Source organism: Falco punctatus, assembly GCF_963210335.1.
Source record: "Falco punctatus genome assembly, chromosome: 11".
NCBI classification, from domain to species: domain Eukaryota; kingdom Metazoa; phylum Chordata; class Aves; order Falconiformes; family Falconidae; genus Falco; species Falco punctatus.
Window position 1 is genome coordinate 10,502,022 of NC_137591.1, and position 27,961 is coordinate 10,529,982.

Here is a 27,961-nt window from a genome sequence, read left to right on the forward strand (position 1 = left end):
CACATAGACCCTGCTGCCACTCATGAGTATTAGAGTCAGCTTTGTGTTGTCTATAAAACTGGTTCATTGTCAACTTAGTCACTCTGCCACTATTTCTAATTCTCTGGTCAGGTGGCTGGAGGCGTGGAGCAGGAGAGTGTATGGCTGAACAGATGAGCCAGGGAGACTGAGATGCTCAAAATACAATTAACCAGGTTTTGCAGGAGGGGTGAGCAAGGTGCAGAGAGACTGTCATACCAAAGGTGCCAGCTGGGATTCAGGAGTCTCCGTCTTGTGTTGTGGGTGGTGTGGTAATAATAATCAGGAGCTGAGCAAAATCTCCTGGTCGGGAAAAAACCCACCAAAACTCTGTAGCGGGATAAACACATGGAGGGCTTAAATTTGCAAACTGCCTGTTGTCCCCTGGGCTGCTCCAGGAACCCCTTGAGTGTTTGCCTGCAGGGCGCTATGGACCTTGGGGGCACTGGTCCTTGGCTCCATGCCAAGAATGGGCTAAGGCTGTACAGGAGCAGCTATAAAGGAACCACAGGGGGAAGTTGGATGAGAAAATCATCTCTCTGTATGCTGCACTTGTGCATCCCCAGACCTGCTGGATGATCCCTGGAGGCAGCAAATGAGTAAACTGGATCCGGGATGCCAGAAATCAGCACTCTGGCTGAGCCAAGGGGTTAACTGTTTCCTTAGCGGTGAGGCTGTTGCTGTACTACAGGGGATAAGTAGTTACACCTGAAATAATACTCACAGATTTCCAGGCATTGATCCAGCACGGCTTGCAGGTCTCAGCCTGGGAAATACGCTTGAATGGTTAAAAGGTATAAATTACTTTAAATTAATCATTGATTTAATCCCTTTCTCTGGAAGCTGGGATCACCATGTTATTGAATCAGGAATAAGCTGCAGTTGCACACAGAACTATGAGAAACGCACATACTCGGTACACTGGCTTCTTGCTCTTTCCGTGAAGCATATACCATTTCCCACTGAGATGAGTAGGTGTTGCAAAGGCCCCAGCAGTGAGCAGAAAATCTTGGGGAAGTGCACTTCAATCTGCCCAGCATCAAATTGCACCCATTTGAACAGGCAGAGGAGCCAACAGAAGATTTCCCCTGGGTGAGATAGGTATGGGAGGAGTGTTTGCCTCCAGTTTTATAAAATGGGGTTAAACATGACAAACACCCAGCTGATCCTGTGATCCTTCTGTGCCTGGAGATGCTGTGAGCAGTGTGTGGCATAGGTGAGGGATCAGCTTTCTGGTGGGCAAGCTGGTGGTAAAAGCCTGGAGACAGAGAAAATGTGGTGCCCTTGGTAAGATGGAGCTTGTAGGGAGGATGGAGGCGCTGGAGAAGATGCTGGAGACTGGCAGTTCTGCTGCTTTCCTGCCAAAGCAGTGCCAGCTTCTCTTGTAGGCAGCCTGGCAGCTGGGGTAGCAGAGGGGGAGGGCTGGGGGCACTTAGGTATCCCCAGTAATTTCACTGGAGGAAAGGTGTCAGTAAGGTGATGGCTGGAAAACTTGCTAAGGGAGCAGCAAGGAGCGATGAGGGACACAATCATTTAGAGATCATCAGATATGGCATTATAATATATAATATTATATTGTATATATAAAATATATATTACATATAGAAATATATAATAAATATACAATATATAATTATATAATATAAAATTATAATAAAATAAGACATTGAGCTAGTGGTCCTGAGCGGGCTCCTTTCAGCAGCAGGTGTGAGTGCTCCAGGCCTGTCTTGAGTGCAAAGTAAAACACGTTTGCTGAAAGCTCTCCCCAAGGTACTTAATGAGGTGCCCCTCATTAGCTGAATCTCTAGAGCTGGCTCTGTGTATGCTCCCAGCCTGCTCTGATTGCACAGTAAAATTACTATCTGGTGCTGCTAACACAGTTCAGTTCATAATTGGGAGGGGGTGGGAGTGTGGAAAGTCAGTGGCTGCAGCTGACGGATGGCTGGTGAGAGGTTATGTCATGGCCTCATCACTTATGAACATCTTTCCCAGATCCTGAGAAGAGCTGAGAAAACCAAATTGGCACAGAATCCAGTGACAGTCATTAAGAAGTGAGTTTCTTTGGTGGAGTTAAACTCTGCACTGGCTGGGCAGGGACTGTATGGCCAGGGAGTGTAATTAGCAGCAGGTCAGAATTGCAAATGAATGCTAAGCAGAAGCCCTGATCCCCATGCTGTTTGCTGAGGAGGTTGGGGAAGTTCAGTCCTCCTCTGAACCAGAAAGCTGGGGGAATGGCTCCATACTCCTGGGTATCTGCCTGTCCTTTCTTAGAGAAATTAATGATCAATTAAAAAGCACATGTGAAAGATGAGGGGGAACCTTATGTTCAGAGGAAACCATTTTACTCCTTCTAAACAGTCACAGAAACTCATCCAAGGTCTTTCCATTTGTTGGGTTTATTTTGCTTTCTCTTCCTTAGTCATGTTTGCAGCTTCCCAGGCTTTTCAGAGGACAGCTGTTGAATTCATCCTGTATCCAACACATCGCAGCATTTTTGGGGCAGTCTTTTGCTTGCTGGGCTTGAGACAATGATTGCAAATCAGCCCTGGCATCATAAGGTCCTACAGATCTTTCCCCAGCACCAGCCAGGCTTTCTCTCCCAGCCTCCGTTTCTTACTCTCAGCCTGAGCTGCTGCTGCTTTGTTTATTGAAGTCTGATCTTCAGGATGTTGGATACGCAGACTATTTTTTTCTTACTTGCTTAAAATAGTAGTGAATAATTCTAGGCGCTGCTTCTGTTGCACAAGGTATAGGCAAACAGTGTCTCCTCACACAGGCAGGTTAAGTGTCCTTACTCTCTTTTGACAAATAATTTAGTGAGAAAAAGAGTTAAACCCTTATCTTCTGCAGACCTTGGAGAGACTGATCGCTCAGCTGGTGGCTGTTGGTCCCCTCAGCAGTGGGGCGGTCCGTTCCCAGCATCTTTGCAGTTGCTCCCCATTGGCTCCCAGGCTGTGGGGTCTGGACCATGGTCTTGGGACGGATGTCACCTTGACGTAGCCTCTGTGCCTCAGTTTCACACTCTGCCAGATGTGTGTATTACCATTTCCCTCTTTGAGACAGAAATTCCTTACATCCATGTGTTTATGTAGCACCTGGCACCTTTGGTCCTTGATCTCTGTTGAAGGGCTGAAATGTGAGTCTTACAAAAAGCATATTGAAAGGTGATGAGGGAAGGGGTGTCTGGCTCTGACCACATCTGTGGTACTGGAAAAGTGCTCCTGTAAACAACATCTGCTTCTAATGACACTGTATGATTTCTCAGCTCTGCAAGTGTTGCTAAAGAGGATGTGAGATTTAATCAGAATTTCATGTTACCCTGGTGGTGATGATAGCAGAGCGCCCCGTGCTTAATTCTTACCTGGTCTTGGTCAGGAGTTATCAGCATCTCACTGATGGTTGAGACAGCTTTTCCCTGTATCTGCACAGTCTGTGCGTGGGATGGGGAAAGGGATATAGGGTGGTTTCAGTGACTTCTAGAATTAAATAGCACTAAAACCTGCCTACAGAAAGGCACCTCTGTAGCTCCTGTCCTGTCCCATCAGTTGTCCACTTAACTGTAGTAGCTGGGTAACGCTTTCTCGTATCTGCTGGCAGAGTTACAGGCTGGTGGTGCTCATCTAGATTCTACTGCTCTGAACTCACCTGTACCATCACCTGCTGGTTCATCTCTGAAATGGTGTGTGCTGCAAGAGAGAAGTACGTGTCCTAATTAACTGGTTTATGAATCCCATCAGTCTATGCATGGCATTGTGAAATCAGAACCTCTGTTCTGTGCCAGTTGCTTGAAAGAAAATATTTGGCTGCCTTGAGGGCAAACACTGGCGACTGCTCTTTGCAGGAGATGAAACTTGTTTGACTTGAGGTTCTTCGCCTCTGTCTTCAGCTACTATAAATAAAACTCTGCAAGGGTTATATGACTACAGTGCTGCTTTCTGCTAAGGATCTTACTCCAAACCATGCTGAATTAATCATGTGTGAGCTGCCATAATTTTCATGACGCATAGTTATGGGATTTTTTTTTTCCCTCCTCTGGATCCTGGTTTTGAAGGCAAAAAGATGTCTACCACACACAGCTAATCTCAAACCTGCAAGAGGCAGTTACTCCCTGGGGACCAGTGAGTAGTTATGGGCTCTGGTGCGGGGTTGTGTCTGCTACAGACAAACACAGCACTACTGGTCAGCATTGTCTGAAAGCTGAACTCACCCTGACAGCAGGCACTTTGAGTGAGAGGAGAACCTCTTCGCTGCGTGTGGTGATGACGCTGGGAGGGTTCTGCAGGACCTGAGAGGCAGAAAGATTAAGTGCATTAGGAGAGAGGCTTTGCAGCAGAGCAGATGAGTTGGAGTCAAGTGTTTTAAACAGATGCTTCATCAGGCCCTGTGTAAAATAAAACCTGTACAGGCACAACGATGCTAGGTGGTGTTTGACGTGATGACCTTATAATCACTTCATTTAAGGATGTGATTAATGATCTGTGCTTTGCCGTGTTATAACTTGATATCCCACATGGAAGCTGCAGACATCTGCTCTCTACCAGAGGGTAAATATTCACAAGGCAGCATCCTACAGACCTTGTGCACACCTCACTGAAGTCACTGCAACAACTTCCATGAAGTTACGTGAGACCTGTCTAAACCACAGAAGGATCCAAGGAGTCTGGGTTTTTTATGCACCCTGCAGTTGAGGATAAGATACCCGCTGACCTTCACGTAAGGATGAATAAGGACTCTCAATTCTTATCTTTAATTTTCCCTTAAGTCTTGCTTATTTAGCTGCTTTGAAGAGTTCCTTAAGTCTTGCTTATTTAGCTGCTTTGAAGAGTTAAGGACTTACCTTGTGAGGTGTCCCACTGTTGTGGTTTGAGCCATGAGGGGCTTAAGAGTCACAAAAACTTTGAAGAGAGCACACCTGTGTCCAAGGTGTTAAATATTTTGAAGGGACGTGAACTACATCACCCTAACCTTGCTTTTCTGCACTGCCTGTACAGTGCACTGTATTTCCAGGTCTTGATCATCCTTGCAGACCGTGTGTTGCCATCTAAAGCCTCAGCCCTTAGGTGAAGACTGTTGGGTGAGGAACAAGAGCATCAGTGCCCTAAGCAGTGACAGGCTGATCCAGGACATGTCTTCTCTTCAGACAGAAACACCATCTGTTGATCATGTTGAGTCTGACATCCCTCAAAGCTCGAGTTTCCAGGAATCCAAACTGGCTAGAGTAATGTGATTTATGCTCATAGTAATTAGTATCTCTTGCAGTCTGGCATGCTACAAATTGACTGTCAGGTGGATATAACAGGCACAAATTAAGTCTCTTCTTGCTGGCTTACAAAGCAACATCACATCTGTTCCAAAGGGGTTTTGGTTTCCATGTCCAGGGACAAGTTGAATGCGGGCACCACTGAAAACGGTGAAATTATCAAGATGTGGAAAGCTCTAATCCATTATTTTACCTATGGTAACTAGCTTAGCCTGTCTCCGCTAAGAAATAGATTTTGATGGTCTAAATCACCATGTGAGTCCTTTTCCCCATGTGGATGAGCAAAATGAACATATTTGCACCTGTGAGCATGCTTGCAATCAGCCTCTGATATTACGCATGGCTCAACTGGACAGTGGTACCTTGCTCAATGGGATACATAAGTACTAGATGGGCAGGAAGACGCTGTGGGCAGGCCAGCAGACTGCTTGGTGGATGTGGTTCCCAAGGCTGAAGTGATGTGGCAGGTTACCTGGTCTCAGGGTGGCACAGATGGCTGCCCCCTTTCTTGTACTTTTGACTCAGCCACCAGAATTGAGTTCAGAGGGCACGTGACATTTGATTGTTTCCTTTCAGATACCATAATTTCTGGTTTTCTTCATGGTCAAAAGCCCCGTTCACCACTGCTGCTTTGTGACACCACCTAAATCCCATCCCCAGAAATGTCCTTAAATTCACCAAAGATGTAATCCCAACAAAGACCATAAATGCTCTTGGAAGGGCAGTTCTTTGTTCACGTGATGTTTCATGTGTGGGGCCTGACTGTTTTCCCTTTTACATCATTGGTTCTTGTGGTGTAACCTCTGCTTTATCTGGTGAAGGTACTGACCATAGAAAGCACATACTTACCATAAGGCTCGTGAGTAGTCGCACTGAAGTCAATAGGCCAGTACCTAGAAAAAGTGCTCTGCTGGATCAGGACCTCGCTATCACGACTTCTACCCCACCAAGGCTGTTAATTACCTTGGCAGCTCAAAGGCATATCAGATGTATTTGTGCCTTCTTCCTGGAGAAGAAGGGGAAGATAAGGAAAAGAATTATAATATGTCATATGTAATATACAGTGTATAAAGTATAATATATTAACGCACACTCAAATTTCAGTTTGTGAGGAGCCAACAGCCCTTGGACCAAAATCTCTACCATCACTTCTTTTAAAGAAGAAGATGTAAATGCTGAGGTCTCTGATGAACTGCACTTGAAATGATGAGCTAGAGTTCCTAACGGGCACACTATGTGTTTTTGTCTCTTCCACATTAGCTACACTTTGGTCTGATCTGGCTAGCAGGGAAGTCCAGGATGTGACAGAGGAGAATGAATTGGGTGTTTGCCTCCTGGGTGAATAAAGTCATATAACTTCAGGCCTGCTCTTCCAGTGAAGCTGCTTGCTAATTAGTTTGCCAGTGGGAATCTCTGAGAATTAACCACAGGAGACATAACCCTCCCTGCAAGGTAATTAAAAATATTTGCCCCTTGCTGATGACTGACCCATTGATGTCTTCCTGTTTGAGAAAGCTTCATAAAAAATTACTGTACTGTTTGTGTAACAGGACAGCCACTGGCATAGATGCTTCCTGTCTGCTAACTTTCAGCTCAGTATTTCCAGAGGGTGACATAGGAAGGAGGAACACTTGTTTGAATATCTAGAACCTTTGTTTGTTTGTTTGCTTGCTTGTGTGAAGGGAGGGAAAATGATCTCTAGATTATTTTTAAAAACCCCAACAAACCACAAAGGTGCTATGGAAGTAGATCATCTAATCAGAGGGTAGAGGCAAAGATTTAATGATGCTGGACATCAGGCTGATGGTACCCACTGACTGCCCAGCTGAGATTCCCATTCTGTCCGCGGCCCAAATCCCAAGCAGTGTGGCACGAAGACAACTCTTTTATACCTTTCTCAGTCTGTCTCCCAGCAGTGTCCTGTTCTGATTTCAGCTTCCTCAAGACTGTGTGTGGGAGTCTTGGCATGAGTGGATTGTGCAAGAGAGGTTGGGTCCATGTCAGGTCACAGCTCTTTGAATGGAGGGGCTTGATGGTTTCAGCTGGGCTCAGTGCTCTACAGGTGCATGGTGAGGAGTTGCCAGCACACTGAGGAGATGCAACCTGATGAGGAAATAAAGGTATTCTGCCTACAGTCTTTGGCTAAAATGGTTAATTGGGGTTAATTGATCCCTGCTTTGAAAGTGTTGTACGTACAGCATGCACATGCATGGGGATGGGAGCATCTGCTAACAAATCTGGGAACAGCTGGCCCAGATGCTTTAGGTGATGAAGACAGTGCTGCAGGTGATAATAAGGCTCCCAAGTAATGCAGAGTAAAAGTAGGAGCTATCCCTGCTGAGATGCAGTGAGTATGCTGGATATTGCAGTTGTCCTGAAGGAGACTAGGTGTGAAATGTGGCTGCCAAGTCTCTCTGATCAGAAAAGCCAGTTTGGGTTTACATTCACAAACAACAAAAGCTTCATTCCTGACGTGACAACAGTCATATGGGACGGGACTAGGTAAAAAATAATCTACCTTCCCTATTCTGCCTCAACAGCTGTCAATAGCAGAGGCTTAGACTGCAAGGACCATGGCAAACCTAGAGCAAGCTTTCCCCCTCAGGCTATTCCCAGTGCTCAGAAACACAGGGACATTGCAAGCCAGAAGCTGCAGCTGATCTGTTGTGTTTGACAGGTCCAGTTGCATCTGTGTTTTGGGTCTGAGCACATTAATACTGTTGTTCTGCACAGCGGAGTCCTGTGATTTTAATTACACACAGTACAAGGAGGCATCTCCTTCATGGGTTTAAATCTGCTGCACAGTAATTTCACAGCTGCCTCTAGGAATGACAAATACTAACTTCTTTTTTGCTTCTATCTTTCTGTACTTGCTGTTATAGACAGATGAACATTGCTGCAGAAATTTGCCCTCTTCTAAACTGCCAGAGACAGCACAGAGCCGTGAGACAGAGCTGGATCCTGCTGGAGTGCAAACATTGGGACAGGTGTGGTGGCATTTAGAATTGGTTTGGAGCAACAGCAGATTCAGTCTCGTTTCCTTCCCTTAAAAGGCAACTGCAGTGTAAATGCACAGAGCGGTGCCAGTTCTGGGAAGCCTTGTGGAAATCTGCAGGGGGATGTTTTTGCACTGACCTTTGTCTAATGATCTTACTGTACCATAAACTTCCAGGCACTTTCTGTCTCCCACATGCTCCACGTGTGATGGGTATGGTTCGGCAGGCAGCATCACAGGCTGCTGCTTTTTGGTCCTGTCGTGTGGGGGAATTGGGCTGTTGGTGTGCTGCTCTTATTGTAAGCATGAGTCTGCTCACACACTTTGACTCCAGTGTTAGTCCCAACCATAATCCTTTGAATTCTCTATGAAAGTATGGATCACCCTTACCCTTCCCACCTTTTTTCAGTTATTCTTGCAGAGAGAAACCACACAAACCCAGCAGGATGTCTAAGGGCTTCATATGTGGTAGTCACCATTCTGACCTGTTTCAGACTGGGAGGTGGTGACACTGAAGCCCAGCCTTTGGGTGGCAAGAGTGCTTGAGCTAGATTTCTTTGTCATGTAAACCAGAGTCAGGAACTGAAAATAGGAAAAGGCAGGCAGGCAATTTTGCCTCTCAGTCGGAAATTTCTGACTTAAACTAATCTCTGAATTCAGCAGAAGCTGGGAACAAAGAGCTTCTCCCAGAGGTATGCCATTCCTAGTTAGCTGAGGCTTGGGATCTTGTCTGTAAAAACCAGAGGTTTTCCCAGTTCCTGGCAAGTTTGAAATTGGGAGCCGTCAGCCATCAGTCTGGCAAAACCCACTTGGCAAATCATGAATGCTTGTGAGCTATCAAAACTCTGCAAGGCAATGAATCTGCTCTGATTTATACCAGTGGGAAATCTAGCCTTTAATTTTAGTTCTTGAATTAGCAGTGGTTTTAATCACGTGAATGCAGTCTGCCAGGTTGTCAGGGCCACATATGCAAAACTCAGAATTATTGCTTCAGTGGAGCCCTAAATATGTAGTGTTTCAGTAAAGCCTTTTTATTGGGTTTATGGACCATTAAGCAGAAAGTGTGATGGAGTCATGCAACAGCCAACCTGAAGCGGGCACGGCTGCCTTCATTGCTGCCTTGTGCAATTAGAGAACAGCTCACAGGTCATTTGGTATTAATTGGCCCCCTTTGGAGCTTGAGCGCCGTATGGATGCTATTATACAATGTGATAGCAGGGGACTCGAATCAATGACCCTGGCAGTCTCTTTCCCTCTGACAGCCACTGTTCCTAAATCAACATGGCTTATGGCCGTTTCCGTTGAGCGATGTGGAGTCACACCAAGAACGAGTTCAGCCACTCTGGTTTCTACCCAGCAACAGTCAGCAAACATGAAACACTAGTTCTGCCACGTGTGGAACTGTCTCTCTCTCACACGTGCCATGTGGAGACTTTCTCCAGAAAATCTTCTGCCATGCGCTCTCCCATCATCGCTTTTCTGGCGGGGAAGAGTACACTGAGCTATGTTGAACTTCATGTTACAGGGCCAGGGAATCCCTGGAGGGATACACCGCATCTCTGGAAAGGTCTGAAATGAGATTTCCCAATTAGTTCTTTCTGGAAGCCCAGGCAGTCAACATACCTGATCGGCACTGCTTTTCTCCTGCCTTCTTGCTCAAGTGATGATGCAGTGTGCTGCTGGCATTACCCAGGCTAAGGAGGAGAGAGTTTTCTTCCTCAGCAGGGGCTGAACCCCTTTCTTCAAAGCTTGTTTTTGCCTGAATTTCTAGGACGACCTGTAAGGTGACATGCAATACGATGCAGTAGAGGATGCTGCTGTACTAAGAATACTCAAGCTGGAGTAGTGCCTGGAGAATAGAGAGAAGTAAGTGTTCATTCCTCTTCAGTGATTTGTCTCTTTGACCTTTGTTTTTCAGCATCTCCATGTTACCTTTCTCCTTCTCTCTGGAGATCATGAAAGCAATCGTTTAAAAAAGAGGGGAGCGTGATTCATGTTCAGTCAGCTCCAGCCCGATTCGTTACAGGATTCTTCTGCAACAAGCTGGAGAAGAGCCTCTGGTCGGTTATTTCTGGCAGCACCCTAGGCTGGTTACAGCAGTTTTGGGCATGGAGAGCAGGTGAGGGCACGTGCTTAAGCTGCGGAAGTATTACCTATACCCCATCCAGTGTGTAACTTGCCATTTGCCTTGTTCCCTGCAGTCACTAACTCTGCAAACAGCTGATGACTGGCTTCTTAATGTGGGAGCTGAGATCTTGGCTATGCTTGCCACGGGGCTGGCATCAGGTGTGTTGTAGAGCAAGTACCTTTAAGCGTACCTGAGATCTGATTGCCGCTTAAAAACATTAGTTTTGCATCTGAGGACGGGTTGGTTTATTTTATTTGCCAGCTCCCACACCCTGAACATTTCCAGCTCTGGGAGGTCCTGTCTCAGCACCCCTCACCGCCGGCCGCTCAGCGAGGCGTCGCTCCAGCATCCCTCCAGGATCCAAGGGCACCCGGACACCAGCTGTATTTTTCTTTTTTATTTTTAATTTGTAACGTGCATTTCAAACCTCTCGCGTGTGAGAGCTCCCTGCAGCAGGCGGAGAGGCTGCATCTCGCTGCCGGGCTCCGGCGGCGGTTCCCCCCCCGCTCCCCGCGGCGGGCGGTTGTTCCCCGCCCCGGGGGCCGGGGCCGGGCTGGGGCGGCCCCTCGGCCGGGAGCGCTCCGGGGCTCTGCTTCTCCCCGGGGAAAAGCGGGGCTCTTGGGCCCCGGGCACCGCTGTCAGCTGGAGGGGGCGGGAGCTGCAGCCTTGGAGTAGAAAAGGAAGGAGAAGGCGGCGGGGAGAGGGCGAGCGCCGGCCGGGCAGCGGGGGAGGCGGCGGGGCTGCGCCTCGCTGGCACCGCGGGCTGGAGGGGGATGCAGCGGGGCGGCGATGCTGTGCCTGGACCCCCGTCTGCCTGAGGAGGAGAAGGACGGCACCCTCCGAGGGGATGGAGGAAAGTGGGGGGAGAAGGCAGCCCAGCTCGCACCGAGCCTGCTGAGCTCTCCCGGGGAGCGCTCGGGGCTCGCCGGGCACCCGAGCAAAGTTTCCCGAGCTCGGTGAGGCGAGGAGGAGGTATGCGAGATCCTTCTCCTACACAGCTGGGCTTCCAGCCCCGGCCCTGCTGGGGCTAGCCGCGGCTTTGCCAGCCCCGACCGAAGGTGAGGGGGAGACCCGGGGCACCCGCTCCCTCCATCGCCTTCCCCTGCTCCACGCTCCAGCCCAGGTAAGTGCCCATCCCCTCCAGACACTGAGGGTCTCTCCAGCCCTGCCGGAGGCTTCCCCAGCACTTTGCCCAGGGAAAAAGTCTGTTGCTTCTCCCGATAGCTAAAGGGTGCGTGTGTGTGTATGTGAGAGAGTCTCTCCGTGTGCAGGGAGTGGTTATAGCTGTCTGACTGCGGTTTCTGTTTGCTGATCACTGTCATTATTTCACTGTGCCATCACACCTCTAGAAAGGAGACTCATCTGGGTTCTGTCAAATATTTTGGCTGTGTTGCTGCAGTGAGATGGTGTGGAAAGGATGACAACTCGATCCTCCTCACTACAACTAAGAGGGAAGCGTGCTTAGCTGTGCATGCTGGTATGGCTTTAAATGATGCTCCTAAAATGCTGGTTGAATATGTCAGTATGCCCTTTGAGCTCCAGGAACTCTTGGAGCTGTGAAAGTCTGTCTTTGTCCCCCTGAGAATATAGGGAGGCATGGATATTTCCCTGGAAGGAATCACTGTAGCCTCTGGATTTCTGTGGCTGTAGCTCGGAGATACAGATAGATATTTTTGTGTAGCAGTGCTCGGCAGTAATGCATTTCAAGCTGAAATGTTGTTTGGAGAAAAAAACCTAGACGCCAACTGATAAGAAAAGAACCTGTTTCACACAGAGAGCTCAAAGAGAACTTTTCACACTCCTGATGGAAAGGAAGTTGGTCATTTTGGACAGAATAATTTGGCTGGAAATGTTGTCATTTTTGAACCCATTAACTTTGCTGAATTGGAAGGTAAAAGCTGGCAGATATCCTCAGGCAGGACAGCAGTGGGAGCTGACCCACGTCAGTGAGGTCTTGTGGCTGCAAAGGGAATGGAGAGGGACCCTACTCCCCACAGCATCAGTGTGGGCTCTACGAGATGACAGGAGAACAAAGATGTTTCTGTTGTACGTGGCAATCAGAATAAAGATGGACTTTTTGTTGTTGCAGGGTCTTATCAGGTAGAGGATGGTGTAAGGCATTGTGTGGCTTTGGTTTGGTTTTTTGCTTGATCCTCCACTGTTTACTGGCTTTCTCATCCCCATTTCATCTGGTTTTCCAGCAGGAATCCCCTGTGTATAATCCCTGATATTTTATATGGAGATCGAGAGAAGAGCAAATGGCGATCTGCTTTCTGAATGTTCCCAGTCATAGAATTATTTAGGTTGGAAAAAACCTTTGAGACCATCAAGTCAAACCGTTAACCCGGCACTACCGAGACCACTGCTAAACCATGTCCCTAAGCGTCACATCCATGTGTTTTTTGGACACCTCCGGGGGTGGTGACTCCACCACATCCCTGGGCAGCCTGTTCCAATGCTTGATCACTCTTTCAGTGAAAAAAATTTTCCCAATAACCGATCTAAACCTCCCCTGATGTAACTTGAGGTCATTTCCTCGTGTCCTGTCACTTGTTATCTGGGAGAAGAGACTGACCCCCACCTGGCTGCAGCCTCCCGTCAGGGAGCTGTAGCGAGCGATAAGGTCTCCCCTCAGCCGCCTTTTCCCCAGGCCAGACAGCCCCAGTTCCTTCAGCTTCTCCTCATAGGACTTGCTTTCTAGACCCCTCACCAGCTCCGTTACCCATCTCTAGACATGTTATAGCACCTCTACGTCCCTCTTGTAGTGAGGATCCCAAAACTCAACACAGTATTCGAGGTGCAGCCTCACCAGTACCGAGTACAGCGGGATGTACTGTTGGTTACGCTGTGGTGCATGTGCAGGTCATGTCCTAGCCCTGTGATGGTGCTATCTTCCAAGGTCTTCCGTCCTCAGGCTGATGGGAGAGGTCCCCGCTGCAAGCAGGGCTCCCCTTAGATTCTCCAGTGTCTTCATTGCTTTCTGCTGGGAAAGGTCTGTTACACCGTGTAGGTGTCCCAAGCAAAGAGGATGGGAAAGAGGTTTTGTCTTGGACATAGCATGACCAGAACCCTTATGGTACAGCTATAGAAAGGGTGTGACAGGTCCCAGAATTTCTCGTACAGTTCATGTGAGATCTCAACCTTGGCTCTATTTTTGACCGCTCCAGCTAGCTCTGTCCCAGGTTCTGGGTATATTTCCATATACATAATGTGACTGAGGCAGATTTGGTTCCCTGTGCTGTTCTTTGATGCCATCTCAGCAGGTTTGGTGGCTTGCTCCCTCAGTCACCCCCGGGGTGCTTTTATTTCCCACCTAAGGGTGTGCAACACAAACCCTCGAATTATTGTCGCTACAGCTTCACCCTTCGGGCAGCGTCACAGCCCTCGTGTTAGACCTGGCCCTTTGAACTGACAGGCCGCGGATGTATCTGAGGAGGTCCAGGGCCCTGGGGTCTGTCACACTGCCTGCTCTGGTCTCTGACCTTTTGTGCAGGCTGATACTGACGCATCCCCAGACACCCAACCTAGGACGGTGACTCCTGGCAAGCTACTCATCACTGCTTTAGCCGCGGTGGTTTATTTGCAAACTTCCTTTCTTCCCTCTTTGCTTGCCAGGAGGCAGGTAGCTGTGTCCCTGGGCACAACCTGGGAGCTGTCTGCCTGTCCTAGGGTGGCCCAAGGAGCAGCCAGCGTCTTCTCCAGTCAAGTTGCAGGGTGAGAGGTCTCTGTCCTTATGTGCCACAGCCCTATTTCTGTACTGTAGATCTGGTCCCCTCTTCTTCTGGGAAGCAGCCATGAAGGCCTGGGAAGGAGGTGGTGACTGTACCCACCCTGAGCCCAGCTGGATCGTTCTCTCATGTCATTTATCATTCCAGAGTGGATCTATGGTTCTCTTTTACGTGCTGGGGTGAGCTGTCCTTGGGTGGGCTGCCCTGGTGTGTCATTGTGATGGTACCTGAAAGAGCCCTCTTATCCCCGTTCTCCCCTGTTACAGCCTGGGGAGGTCCAGTGTGGATTTTGCCCAAGGTTAAGCCCCTACGCTCACAGGGCTGTAACGATGAACAAAAATTGTCAAGCAGAGAAATGAGCTACCAGGGACTGTACAGGGTGATATCGCTGCAGCCTTGAAAGCAGCCAGAAACTGGCATGGTCTCTTTGGAGCGACTACAGGTGACCACTGACAGATGTGATGGGCAGCAGGTTGAAGCTATTCTTGAAAATCTGGGTGGGAGTATGACCTCTGGTCTCTGCTGTGCCGAGGAGCAAGGGCAGGTGGCTGGTTTGTACATCCTGACAGAGCCCAGCAGCTGTGATGGCAGCCCGGCTCGCCCATGCAGGGGAATTCTTGCAGGGTGGAAGCAGGTGAGTGATGAGGCATCAGGAAGGAGAAACCTGGTGGAGTGAATCTGTGATATGATTTAACCATGAGGAGCCACACGTTTCCCTGCTGGGCATTTTGCAGTGGGGGGGATGTAGAGCAAACTGAGGGACAGAGCCACACTGGGGTGCCTGCAGCCTCTGTGTGCCAAAGATTCAGGCTGGCATCTGTAAGAGCTGGGCTGAGAACAGTGCGTGTGCATCTTTAACCAGAAGCTATCTTGCTGCTGGTCCAGGAGGCAGAATCAAGGCTCTAGCTCACATCAGTGTGCCAGGGTTCCTGAGCAGAACAAAAGGGCGTTGCTGGAGAAACATATGTGTATGTGTTTAGCCTGGCTAATGGAGAAAATGCCCTTTTGCTCTCTAACGCTTTCAGTTCTACTGAACAGTCTTTGCCTGCAGAGATTCTTCTCCCCAGTCAGGCATCCCCCGATGAGAAAGGATTTAATCCTTCCGTGTGTCTGTCCCTGTCAGCTCCATCTGATGTCTCAGCTGAATAGGAACTTCGCTGGAAGTTCACTGCTGGACTTCATTCAGGTCTAAACAGAAGCCTAAGTGAAGGAAGCGCGGTATGACACCAGCTAGAGCAGCAGAGGGCTTTGCCTCAGCTGGAAGTGCAGGAAAATTTTATAACCAAGGAAACATGTTGAAAATGCCCAGCTGATCCCACTGGCATGTTTCAGGGTGATGGGTTGGGTTTTTTTAATTTAGTGGCTGCAGAGTGTTAATAGCACAGCAGTGATTCTTGGCTCTTACAGCAGAAACCTGTGCGGTGCCAGTTCCCACCCACCCCCCACCCCCGCCCCCCCCAGCAACCCTTTTGGAAGTGATTTGACAGCAGAAGAGGAAAGCAGCTAGGAAGCCAGGCAGGGGAGCAGGAGAGAGCAGACTGATTGTTTGCAATCAGGCTGGGAAGAGAAATGCTCTCCTGCCTGTAAAATCAAAGGCATCGCCTACAAACTGCTGGCAATTTGGCTTCTGGCAGTTTGGCTTCCCAGCAGAGCATGGGGAACACAAAGCCAGCTCTTATCACATCCAGCAATCTCCTCCATGGAGAAGCTGCTGTTGTCAGTCAGGGCCGTGTGTTCCTGCCTTCCACACTAGGCAGATCCCCACACGTGCTCTTTTACAGGTTCATTGTCTCAGTTTCCATGAGCCTCCATCCAGGAGCTGGTGTTGCTTGTGCAAGAACCTTACACACGTTTGGTTTTACAGTTGCTGAGGCAAACAAGCTTCCCTGCTCCCTTCTATGGGATCTCCTGTGATCACACCGAACGGGGTTTGATGCACAGTAGAAAACGTGGTCCTGCAGGCAAAACACTTACATTTGCTCTATTTTATCCTAGAATTCTGTGACTGATGGCAAGTCATTCAGTATCTGTGGATGGAGTTTGTCTCACTGAACATCGAACTGCTGACTGCTCGATCTCCTAACTGCTCGATCTCCAAAGTTCCCTCTGTAGTCAGCTCAGCCCTCCACTGTGGACATTTTTTCTCAGATGTTCTGGATCATCTTCTGTGACCTTTTATTCTCCACTGGCTAGAAAGGCAACCTGGATGACTGGTTTCAGTTACTGGACAACTGAGGTGTGGAGCAGAGTCCCGCTTTCTGTTACCATTTGGGACCTTTACCCATCAAAGAATATGTTGCACTCACGTTGCAGTGAGGGATGTTCAGAGCAGTACTGTGGTCTCTTACTTTGGGCAGGTGTTGTGTGGGTGATGACAAACGCTGTGAAACCAGCTACTGCCCAAATGGGCAGCGGGACATACTGCCTGTCCTGAAGAACCTGTATTTTAAGGGAAGGGTGGATGGAGTAGAGGGAGCATCAAGAGGTGTATGCAGCACGTCTCAAACCCATGTGAGAAACATCAGAGCTCGTGATGTGGGTCTGTCCAGCCATGCTGCTGCAATGCTGGGCTGTGGCTCAGACTTTAGGCAGAGCCAAGCGTAGGCTCTGGGCCATCACGTGGTTGGATTCACTTGGGCGTCATCCATCTGGATGGCAAAGGGTGTTGAGCACGCTGGGCTTAGTGCTCCAGCCTGAGGCTGACTGCACGTGGCCACCATGGACAGGGAGAGCCCAGACTTGAGAGCAAGCTTGGATTTGTATTTGGTTGCTGGTACCAGCAAACCCAGAGAAGATTCTGGTCACCATGAATGGTGATGGTAAGGGGCCTTTGGTTTATTGCTCTAACAGCTGCATGCTTTTTTATTCCTCTCCAGGGATTTCAAGGCAGCAGGAGACCAGAGCTAGCCTTCTCAATGCAGTATACACCTAGCCAGGACTGAAGCAACTTCTGAGACTCATCTCAACATGTTCAGTGAGAAGAGCAGCGCCTCTTTGTCCCAGAAACCCACCCAGAAAAAGACACGACCTCAGGGCCTCCCCTCCCCCGCCCTCTGCTGCGCTTGTGGACTTTGCATCATGCTAGCAGGGATCAACATCACTTTAGTGGGAGCATTTGCCTTTGGGACCTTCCTCCCTGTGAACAACCCTCCCATCATCATCGGACCCATCTTGCTGGTGGTGGCCTTCACATTCTTTGGTGCCTGCTGCATCTGCAGCCGCAGGCCTCCAGCTCATGGAGCCAGGAAATCCAAACCAGGCTCCAACATTGGGCTCATCAAACCTGGCAACACAGCCTTTGAAATTGAAACTAGCGAGCACACGGTGCAGGATACCACTGCTGTTCAGCTGAGCCCCACAAATTCCCCCATCTCCTCGAAAAAGTCCACGCCAGTTCATGAGAACACGAAGACTTGCAAGCTCTTCACCATGGAAGGCAATGGGCCGGTGGCCAAGTACACCACAGGAGGAGAGGCAATACAGCTCAACTTGCCCAGGGACCTGGCTGCATCCTAAACCCAGGCAGAGCTTTTGTTAGCAGCCAGCCAGATGTGCGATGGGTGGGCTGGAGATCTGTGATGCACCATTGGTTAGAGGTGTGGGAAAGGTCCTTGTGAAAAGCCAGCAAACAGACAGGTACCACTGGATCATTTTAAGGGAGGTGGATACAACAGCAGAGAAGTTCCGGATTTTTGTTGAAAGGAACATGCCCATTACGTGGCTTTCTAAAAGAAAATTGATGATGATGTTGCTGTGAAAGGTTGACTCTCAGTTCCTGGGAAGACACAGGCTTTTTGGGGGAGCAGATAGGAAGAGGGCTGAATTAATTTGTCTAGCATAACGTGGAAATGTGAGGGCTGGAAGGAGGGGCCACGCAGGGCTGCCAAATGACAGCTCTTTCTTCTCAGAAGTGAAGCAATTCTTGAACATAAAAGAAGCAGGAATGCAGTAAATTACAGCTTGCTGCCACTCAGTTACAAGATTTCAGCATTTTTAGTGCCAGGCTTTTTGGCAGTAGGGACAAAGCTATGTGTTTGCTATTGAAAAAGCAGTGTGAAACAATCTCCCCTCTGTTGAAAATCCTTGCCCCATCTTGCCTTCATTTGGGCGATTTACCACCTATTCTAAGAGACAGCAAATCTACAAGGTTCACAATTAGCACTGGTATTTTCCTCTTGTTTTAATCAGTTTGATGATCAACTGATTATTTGATCACTGTGCTGCTCAGTGCAGTAGGTATCTTAGAAGGTCAGCCAAGCTGAATCCTTGAGGATAAGCTCCTCGAGTAACCAGAGACTGGCAGGAGCCTGCAAATTAAATTTTTGGGCAATGATTATGTACCGAGTGCTAGGCACTTTCCTTTCCATCTCTTTGTGGAAGGCTGGCCTGGGACACACATCAGCTTGCAGCAGGGGGCAAATAACTGTATGGGCTTCAGCATAGCTGTGCTAGAAGGTGGTGAGTGTATCTCCTTCCCTGAAGATCCATTACACAGAGTGGGCAATCAGGAGTGGACCTCCTTGCTGCAGGAAACTGGCTGCTCGGTGTGCTCATGGGCTTGCAAAGCAACGGGCTGTGTTTGCAGAAGAGAACTGATCAAGAGCTGTTCAACGCAAAGACACCCCATCTCCCTGATCTGATGCTGCAAATCGTTGCTGCAAAGGCTTTGTGTTCCTCCCTGAGGGACCCCAGCTGGGAGGACAGCACTGTGCTGATGGGCCATTGCTCTGACTCCTGCAGGGGCTGTTCACATGTTTTATGAGATGTGGGACCAGTGTAGAGAAGGACAGACGTGCTAGGCAGGACCCGTATGTGGGGAGGCAGCACCAGAAGGATGGATTTTGAGCAGGAACAACTGTATACGTTTTCTGTTTATGGAAATTCTATATTTGAAATAGGAGTCTTGGGACTCATAGTGACTAGGAAGTCTTATGGACACAAGAGTAATCGTACCAGATCGTTCCAAAGGCCCAGCTAGCCCAGCATCCAATTTCTGACAACGCCAAGAGCAAGGTCTGGAGAAGAGCATAAAGCTGGGGCAAACCCAGGGTGTTGCTTGCCCAAAATGCTCTCCTAGCCTCCAATGCACTATTGCTTAGGAGCTTCCTGAGCTGGAAGTGGTGCCTGTATTCAATAGCCCTGAATGGATTGCTTCTTGACAAAATAATCCCTTTGCGCCTTGAATGTCTGTGAGGTTTCATTATTTATGATCCTGCAGCGGGGAGTTGCGCAGTTTCATGAGAGGCCGTAAACGTTCTCTATCCTTGGTTTATTTTCATCCTGCACCCTACTGGTTCCCTTTGATGCCCCAAGTTTCCCAGATTAGGAGGACCAGCAACCAGTCCATGCTGCCCACCACTCAGGTTTTCTGTGGCCTTTGTTATGTTTCCTTCAGCCAGCTCTTGCGTCACATCCCATCTGTAATGGTTCCCATTCAGCCCAGCACCAGCTGTTTGCTAGGCTGAGGACAGCAGAGCCCTGAGGTGTCAGCCGGCAGAAATGGGTGTCTGGAGAGGTGGGAGGGCTGCAGGGAAAGGAGGAGGAGGAGCAGAGGGAGAGGTTGTGACATGGCCATGGGCCACCAGCAGACCTCTGCATGGCCGGGCTTTGAGAGCTGTATGGCTGGTGTGCTGAGTTGTGTGGTGGCATGTGGGATCACGGGGGACCTGGAGAGAAGAGTCAAGGTGCTGTACAGCCCATGCATGAGGTGTCCTGGTTGCTCTGGGGAGCTGCTGTGCAGCTGATGTCCCCTTCATGAGCTGGGGTAGGATGAGGTTGAATTTCATTCCTTGATGAGAGGCAAGCAAACTCTCTTGCTGTGGGTCCTCCTTGAGTGCTCCAACAGTTCCCTGCCTTGAACATCTGCTTCTACACCAGGGGATTACCCCTGTGATTTTATCAGGGCTGGTCTACTGGCTAGGAGGGGCAGAAGCAGGCTTAGGAGAAGGATGTTTGTGTGGGCCTGGGAAGATGTGGTTTCAAGTCTCTGGTACAGACTCCGGGTCCTGGGCAAATAATTTCATTGTGCTACTGCTCAGCTCCCTGCCTGTGCGAGAGCAAAAACCTTCTCCCGACTGCACTGAAAGCTGCATTAAAGATGTACACATTGCCAAGCAGCACGCTGGTGTTGGCACACCTGAGTCTGGATGTTGCTTGAAAATGGGTGAATCTGTATGGTCTGATCTCTGCACACTCTCCATTAGAGCTCATTGTCACGGGTGGGCTCTGCCTCCAGAACCGGCTGCCCTTCGGCACACGGGAACTGCTGTAGCAATTAAACAGAACAGCTCGCCGATGTAGGTTTGATTCCCGGCTTGCTGGCTCACTATCCTTTTGGAGTAGCACACAACAGGCTGAAAGTCCTTTAGAGGCACTGACCGCATGAATATGGTTACTGCAGCACTTTCCTTTGAGCGCTTGGAGCCAAAAACATACTGACATCAAGCGGTAACCACACAACTCTTTTCTCTACTCGCTGAAGGTTTGAAAGCCAAGCCTGGAGTGTCCGTACTGGAATCGCTCCGTATTGCAGCTGCGCCATGAAATGCTACCAGCGATGGATCGTGCAGTGGCGTATCCCGTACAAATGAAGGCAAAAGCCCCTTGGGCAGGAACGGAGGCAGAAGCAGGACTTTGCGGGGAGTCTAGGAGTTTAGCGTGGTTCGCACTGGCAGTGTGGCATCCCAGCCGGTACCGTACAGGGAACTCTGACATAGCCCCGACATCTGGTGCATCCTCTGCAGCACATGCAGGTCACTGTAAAGCTGGTGTTGCTCTGGGAGTTGGCACCCTTGGGACCCAAGAGACAACAACCAGCAGAGATTGTGCCTGGGCAAGCAGAGATGTAGGACCAGTGAGATTCTGATCCCCTGGTGCGGTGGGTCTGTATGCCAAGCTGTGACCACAACCGCCTGCCTGCACAGCAAGGTGGGCATGGGAACATCTGCTGCCTTCTGAAGCATGAATGCCCTGCTTTTGCCTTTTTCTGTCTTTCAGGATTTCCACGTCTGTCTGTCTGTCTGTCTCCGTGAATGGCCGTGACTAATGTGAATCTCGCGCCTCCTTTGTGTAGTGGAGACAGGGAGAGTATCTTGTTCTCTAAGTCAGCATTTCTGGTGTGAGTCTTTTTTAAAATTACTATTTGCATGTGTGCCATGTGGAATTTGGAGAAGACAGACTCATTAAAATGATTGCACTCAGTAAGCATTTGGCCTGCCTGCTCTTTCACTCTTACCAGCCACCCTCTCCCTTACCCCCAGACTATGTGTGCCCCAAGGCTGTCTGTATTCATTTTGCCTTGTGCTCCCCACTCTCTAAATTGTCTAAATTTGTCTAAAATTGTCAAAACCAATGTCTAAAATTGCTTGATTTTAGACAGTGCAAGCAGCTGCAAGGAAAAAGCATCCCTATGAGTTCATGTCGCCTCTTGAATGCCGTTGCTTATTGAAGCACCGGTTGCCTAAGCACTGGTCCCACCGCAGACTCCCGCTGTCATTGCTTTGGCTAACACAGGAATAGCCCAATTTAGCTGCCTTTTTCTGCATGTGTGTGTTAACCCCCAGCTGTGTGCCTGAATAGGCCTCCAGTTTATTAGGGACACAGGAGGAGCAGGTTTGTGGTCTGGGGTGGGTGAAAACCGTGGGCTGTTCTGAATTCCACCCCTTGGGTACTGGAGGACTGGACTGGGTTATTTTAGCTGATCCTACCCAGCCCTGGGTATAGATGGTGTTTAATTTATGGTGCGGGTAAGAGGTGGAATCTGTATCTGTGTGTGTTTGTGTGTGTCTAGGATTGGTGCCATCACCTTTCCATGCTCCTTCTGGGCTTAGCCCAACATGGTCTCCTGGAGATGAGTCAAGGAGGGATAGCACAGCGAGAATAAAGAGGATTTGAGAGGCTTGCAAATTCACCTCGTCAAAGGGCTTCTCTCCCATGTGCAGCCAAGTGATTGGAGAAGAGAGGAAATCTCTCCGTTCCAGGCAGGCTGGCTGGTTAAAGACCTGGGAAATGAGCTGGCTAAGAAGGCTCCACTGACAATGTGTGTAAAATGAAAACCTGCTCCCTTCAGAAAGGATTTTTTTTGGCCATTAGGAAGAACTCCCTGGAAGGATTTTTCTTTTTTAAAAGTGGGACCAGAGAGAAAAGCATAGAGGAGGGTTCGCTGAGCATCCAGTTCTGCCCTCCTGGACTTGCAGCCTGCAGCATTCCTGCCATGGCAGCTGCCCAGCGCTAACCTGGACCATGAGCTTCCCTCTCCATCTGGAAGAATAAAACAGAAACATTACATGAAATGTAATTAGCGTTTTCTAATTCCCTGCCCAACTTTATTTGTAGCTAGTTTATTTCCTTTTACTCTTGTACCAACAATGGCTTTAATCAAGATGCCTTTTTGCCTCCTAGAAATTTGTATCCCTGAAACATTGTGAAAACCACCCATCTGTTAAAAAAAAAACACAACAACAAACAACCACACCAAAAAACCCCTTTGATATCACTAGTCTCCAATAAGTCCATAGCAAACGTGGTCAATCTAGAGGCTGAAAGGCTGGTTATCTCCAGCTGTCAGATGCTGTCAGCTCAGCTGAGCTTTCACGTCCATGGGAGAGACCCTCAGACACTGCTGGCTGCCCCCCTACAACATACTCCAGGAGAGGCTTGTATATTTGTTTTCTAAAACTCTTGGCTATCAGACCGGTGACTGCAAAGAGCTCTTCATTTGGGATGGCCTCAGAGTGACGCTCCTGCCCATGTCCCCAGGGTGGTGTGAAGCCACAGCAGATGCTCATCCTCCGCAGCAGCACCCCCTTCTAGATGGACCAAGGATATGGAGCATCTTCCCTGGTGTTGTCTTACAGCATTTGCTTTCTCATACTTCCTAGGGAAGCTGGGAGCCTGACTTTTTTCATTTTAATATCAATTTAAAACTCTTGGAGACTGGCTCCATGCAATGGTGGCTAGTTTGGGGGCTTCTGCTGTCCCAGCTGCCCCCACTGCTGCCCCAGAGAGCTCCAACAAGGAGGGGATCACCCAGGCTCACAGTGAACCACCAGGCAGCTGGACCATCAGGGTTGGTCAGCGAGGATTGCTCTGTACAGGCTCATTTCCATGGCTTTGTTCAGTCTAATTTATAGAGTTCACGGGGAAAAGATTTCTCCATTTCCATCAACAGATCTCCTGCTACTTGTAATTACTCTCAGTCTCTGTAGGACCTGCACATGCTGACAGGGCTTTGAATTCTCAGAGCACAGAGGATGTCAGGACTGGGAGAACAGATTATGTTTTTCAAGGCATCCTTGCATACAAAGACTCCCCAGGAGTTTTTCCAGGGAGCACATATTCATCAGGAAATTCTCATTTCCTGAAATTGGCTGGTCCTGAGAAGACACTGGTTCTCATGATGCTTTTGCCAGGAAAAAACTTCCCAGGGTCCAGATGAAATTTCCGATCCGAACACTTGAGAATTGCTCTATTATTCAATCCTCCAGACACCCCTAAAATGAGATCTTGCTGGGCTCTGTCTCCACACGAGGACCAAACTTCAAAGGCAGTTTTGGGGCTACAGTCCCCTGCTTTTAATCAAGTCCAAAAAGCCAGATCTCTCTGCAACGGTGCTTTTACTAAGCCGTGCCTCCCGAGATCTGCGTACCCTCCCTAAACCATCGCAGGAGGTCTCCTCTGCTGAAATCTTTGCTGGAGTGTCTGGCATCAGTCTGCTGTGACAACGAACACAGCTTCCAGTGTGGCTCTCTGGCCTGGTGCCAGATGGGTATTTAATGAAGTTTTCTATAAAGTCGGACAGAAAAATGATTTCTTTTGCTGGCACATAGGCAGAAAAGATGCTTCTTTTGGAGACAAATCTTCCTCTGTTATCTTGGTAGGAGAAATCAGTATGATTTATGGTTCGTCTTTTTATCTCCAGCTGAGCCAGGCGAAGATGATGCTGTCATTAGGAGCTGATCCTCCTCTCGTTGCGAGTGGCTGGTGCTTTATCCTGTTTGCTGTCTCTGGGGCTCTGCACTCTCCTTTTGGAGACCGATTTTGCATGTGTGAAGGACATGCTGCCAGCAAACCCGAGGGGGCTGGCTTCTGCAGCCTCCTTAGGGGTAGGCCCATTGCTGCGCTCTGTGCCCCATGGCTGTTGTGCAAATAAGCAGCTTTGATTTCTGGGTTGGGAACCTTCCATGGGGCCATCGAGTTCACTGGTGAAAAATAACCTTTGGCTAGAAATTACAGCTGCACGCGGGAGCGGCAGAGCTGTTTGCTCCAGGGAATGAGGCAAACCCAGGTAGCAGAGCATGGAAAGCTCCCTGAGGCTGCTCTCAGCGCCGCACTGCGTGATGGTCCCCAAAGGGCTTTTCTTTCTTGTCCTTCATCTGGAAACACTGACCGGCCCCAAAACCAAGGCATATTTTTGCTGCATCCTTGCTGGATAAACCCTTTTTCATGGCCATAAATCCCTGGAAATCCCACTGAATGCAGTCTTACACTGTGGTGATGGCCAGTGGTCCCATCCATGCCTCTGGTGTTCCACTATGTAGGCACAAGTAAGGCAGCCCCTGCTCTGGCTAAAGAGAAAGACAGCAGGTAAGAAAGGAAACTGAGGCACAGAGCTGAAAAGGGGGTCTCAGTTGAAAGCATTAATCTTGATTTTCCCAGAGAAAGAAAAAACCCTCAACTCTCAGCATCTGTAACATCCTGGGGCAAGGATTTCCATGCCTTAACTCTGTGTTGCACGGAGACCCACCTGCTTGAGCATGCTGGCTTTATTTGAAAGAGGGAGGAAAACCCACCTCTTTTCTCGATTAAACCTCAAAATCACCTTTTGGGTGGGCCACATTAGGGCACTCCAGAAACAGCTGTAGATTCCCTTGTTCAGGGCAGCGATGTCCAAGGGTGAGAGATACAGAGGTGGGTTTTCTCTGCAGGGAACGGAGCGAAGAACTTAGTGAACCTGTTGGCTGTTGTTCTCCTGGCGTGATGCATTTCCCTGGCATAACGCTGAATCTCCCACAGCTCTGGGCTACATGTATTTTCACAGAGCCTCATTAAAAACATATCTTCAGTTCTGAAAATCACATTTGTTCTAAATAAGGGCTGTCTGCTGGGAGAATTAATTCCTCCGACTTAAGTCACCTCCCTGGAAATGTTGCTGTTGTCTTCGATTTCATGGCTCAGATGATTATGCTTTTCCAACACCCAAGAATAACAAGATTAGGGAATTTGTGGCAATGAAGGCAAAGAGGAGTAACTGGCTAAGAAACAGGGAAGATAAATTGAATTTTCCTGTTAAAAGAAAAGGAAATGGCTATTTCACAGAAACAATTTTGCTTTCAGGAAATAACAGTGGGGAAAACTCCCTGCTTGAACCAAAGTCTCTTATTAAACCTATCAGGTTTGTTGTTGCATTCAAAAAGCTTCATGATTCTTAGATATGCTATCTAAAGCTAGTTTGGGAAGTATTAAATCCAGTCCCGTTAATTATAAATTAGTGGAAAAATGCATGTAAATTGGCAGGAATTGGCATCAAATGCACCACTGGTGTGACTGCAGCAGTACTGCAGTGGAGGCACAGCCGCCTGCTGCTTCTCATCTCTGGCCAAACCTTTCCAGAGGGTTACACATCCTTGTGGGGAATAGATGGAATAGATGAGGGCTCCCAGGGGCATGGGGGAAAGCTTGCTGTCCAGAAGATAAGTGAAACCATTGGGAAAAATCGATTCAGGGCTTTGATCTATGTTTGGAAATGATCTTGTTGAGACAGAGGCATCCAGAGATGGCAGTTACCATCCACCCATCAGCGAGGCGCTGGGCATCCCTCTGCCCCTGCGCAACCAGGAGGGAAATCCAGGGGAGCGGCTCAAGCTAGTGGATTTTCCCTAATAATTTAGGCAAGCTGGGAGCAAGCCTGTGGACTCCTCGCAGGGCATGGCTGGCGGAGGGGCACTCCAGGATGCAGGGGAGGTGGGGAGCTGCAGGACCACGCTGAAACTGAGGATGCTGAGATTTTGCCGACTGGGAACGAAGATATTCTGAAATGGGGCTGATTGCTGTGTGAGCGTGCATGGCCCACACAGCTGTGCGCATGTACGTGTGCACCCCACACTCCTACTGCCAAAACTCAAAGGAGCAGCAAGCTGGCTTTCCTCTGCGATGCCACGGATGGGAAGAAAACACCCTCCTGGGAGGGACAACTGCTAAAGGGAAAGGCTCTTCTTTGGTGACACCAGGAGCACTTCAGCAGGGCTAACGCTTACAACATCATTAGGCTTAATGTTTCTGTTATTTGTGCTGTCAATTCTCTTAATGGCGCTCCAGCAGCATGGAGTGGAGTGAGTCATAAAGGTAATTATTAACTAGGCTATGGCACTGAAAAGGCATTCGAAGTTCAATTCAGCGCCAGCCTTGGTCGATGTGTATGGTGTACGTTTGTTAAAGAGCAGGTGCAAAGTGCATTTGCTGAGGAGAGAAAAGGAGAAACCCCATTCAGTGTGAAATATTTTGCCTTATTATCTTCATAGGGAAATACATAGTAGCAGGTGGAGGGTGTGAATAGCAGCAGGGGCGTACCTCTTGCTCCCCACATTTTTAAGAGCACTTAAAACACAGGCACTCTGGGTTTTACTACATCGGTGCCCAGACTGAGGTAGGGAACCAGAGGTGTCAGGAGAATGGTACGAAGCTGTGGCTGCCACCAAGACCTGGGAGTCTGAGTAGAAATAAACAGGCAAAAGGGTGGGAGAAAGGAGTGACCATCCCCATTCTGGAGGCAGGGAAGTGGATGTACTGGGAGATGATGTGACTAAAGTCACATAACAATTTGGTGGCAGAGGAGAAGACAGTGCTCAGATTCACTGCATCTTTTTCTTGTGACTTACCCACCAGACCTCCCTTTTACCTAGATGTGCTTTCTGCTGGAGGCACTCAGTCACCCTTCCAGACAGATTTTTAACTGCGGAGACAAGGGAACATCAACCCCCTCCCAGGCACATGTCCTTCCTCTGCCCAAGGCTTGGTACCCACAGGAGGCTCAACCCAGGGCCAGAGCTGGTGGAGTAACACTGAACCGGCAGCTCCTGAAGGTTCCTATCAAAGGCAAGAAAGCAAGTCCCAGCGAGGAGCAGGTAACAGCTGTACTGGTGCTATTGCTGCTGACGATGTTCTCAGGCAGGACAGGTCGCTCTCTGCTACAAGGTTGTATTTACTCCATAAGATTATTGCTTAGCTCCCGCTGGGTAGCTCTGCTGAGCTGATAATTGTCCATCAGGCAAATGGCAGAGCAAAAGCTCAGATCAACAGGGATAAAGTCCAGCCTGCCGGGGTGGGTTTGTATAGGGCTTTTGTGTTTCGCTGTTTTCCTAGTTACATGGAAAGGATTTGTTTTAATCAGAAACCAGGGGTGATAAAACTCATTTTTAAAGGTAGGCAGATGACTGAGATGGGCAGCAGCCACGTGGAATAGCAGTTACAGACCCTGCAGATGTGGCATGGGTCTGAGGCAAGTAAGAGGGTACAGGGTAACTGGTTTACATCTAATGAGTGTGGATCTATGTTAATAAAAGTGAAGAGCCAGCCTGAGGAGGTGATGGACTGCCTAGAGTGAAAAAAGCAACGATCTGTCTTCTTTTGTGACCTGTGAAGCAAAACTGAAGGAAAGTGATGGTGCTGCTCTAGGAGCTCATCCGTATCAACCCATGAACAATTGCCTGATGGACAGGCTCCATCCCCAAGACCAGAGGTGTGTGGTGACCAGCTCGTATGTCCCATGGGAGCAGAGCTGTAGCAGACAGCACATGGCTAGGTTTGGACAGCCTTCCCCAGGGCCTCAGTGAGGC

The 27,961-nt window shown here is 48.9% G+C and overlaps 1 protein-coding gene across 1 annotated transcript in view; it reads left to right on the plus strand.

The window, feature by feature from the left end:
• The window catches only part of TMEM275 (transmembrane protein 275), a 46,954-nt gene extending 20,186 nt beyond the window's left edge, over positions 1–26,768 (plus strand). Inside the window, exons 2-3 of the mRNA XM_080407689.1 lie at positions 6,539–16,365; positions 17,006–26,768. Of these exons, the coding sequence (XP_080263815.1) occupies positions 17,097–17,645 (549 nt within the window). The 5' untranslated portion in view covers positions 6,539–16,365; positions 17,006–17,096 and the 3' untranslated portion in view covers positions 17,646–26,768. The remainder of the gene's footprint in view (positions 1–6,538; positions 16,366–17,005) is intronic.
• Positions 26,769–27,961: the final 1,193 nt, after the last annotated feature.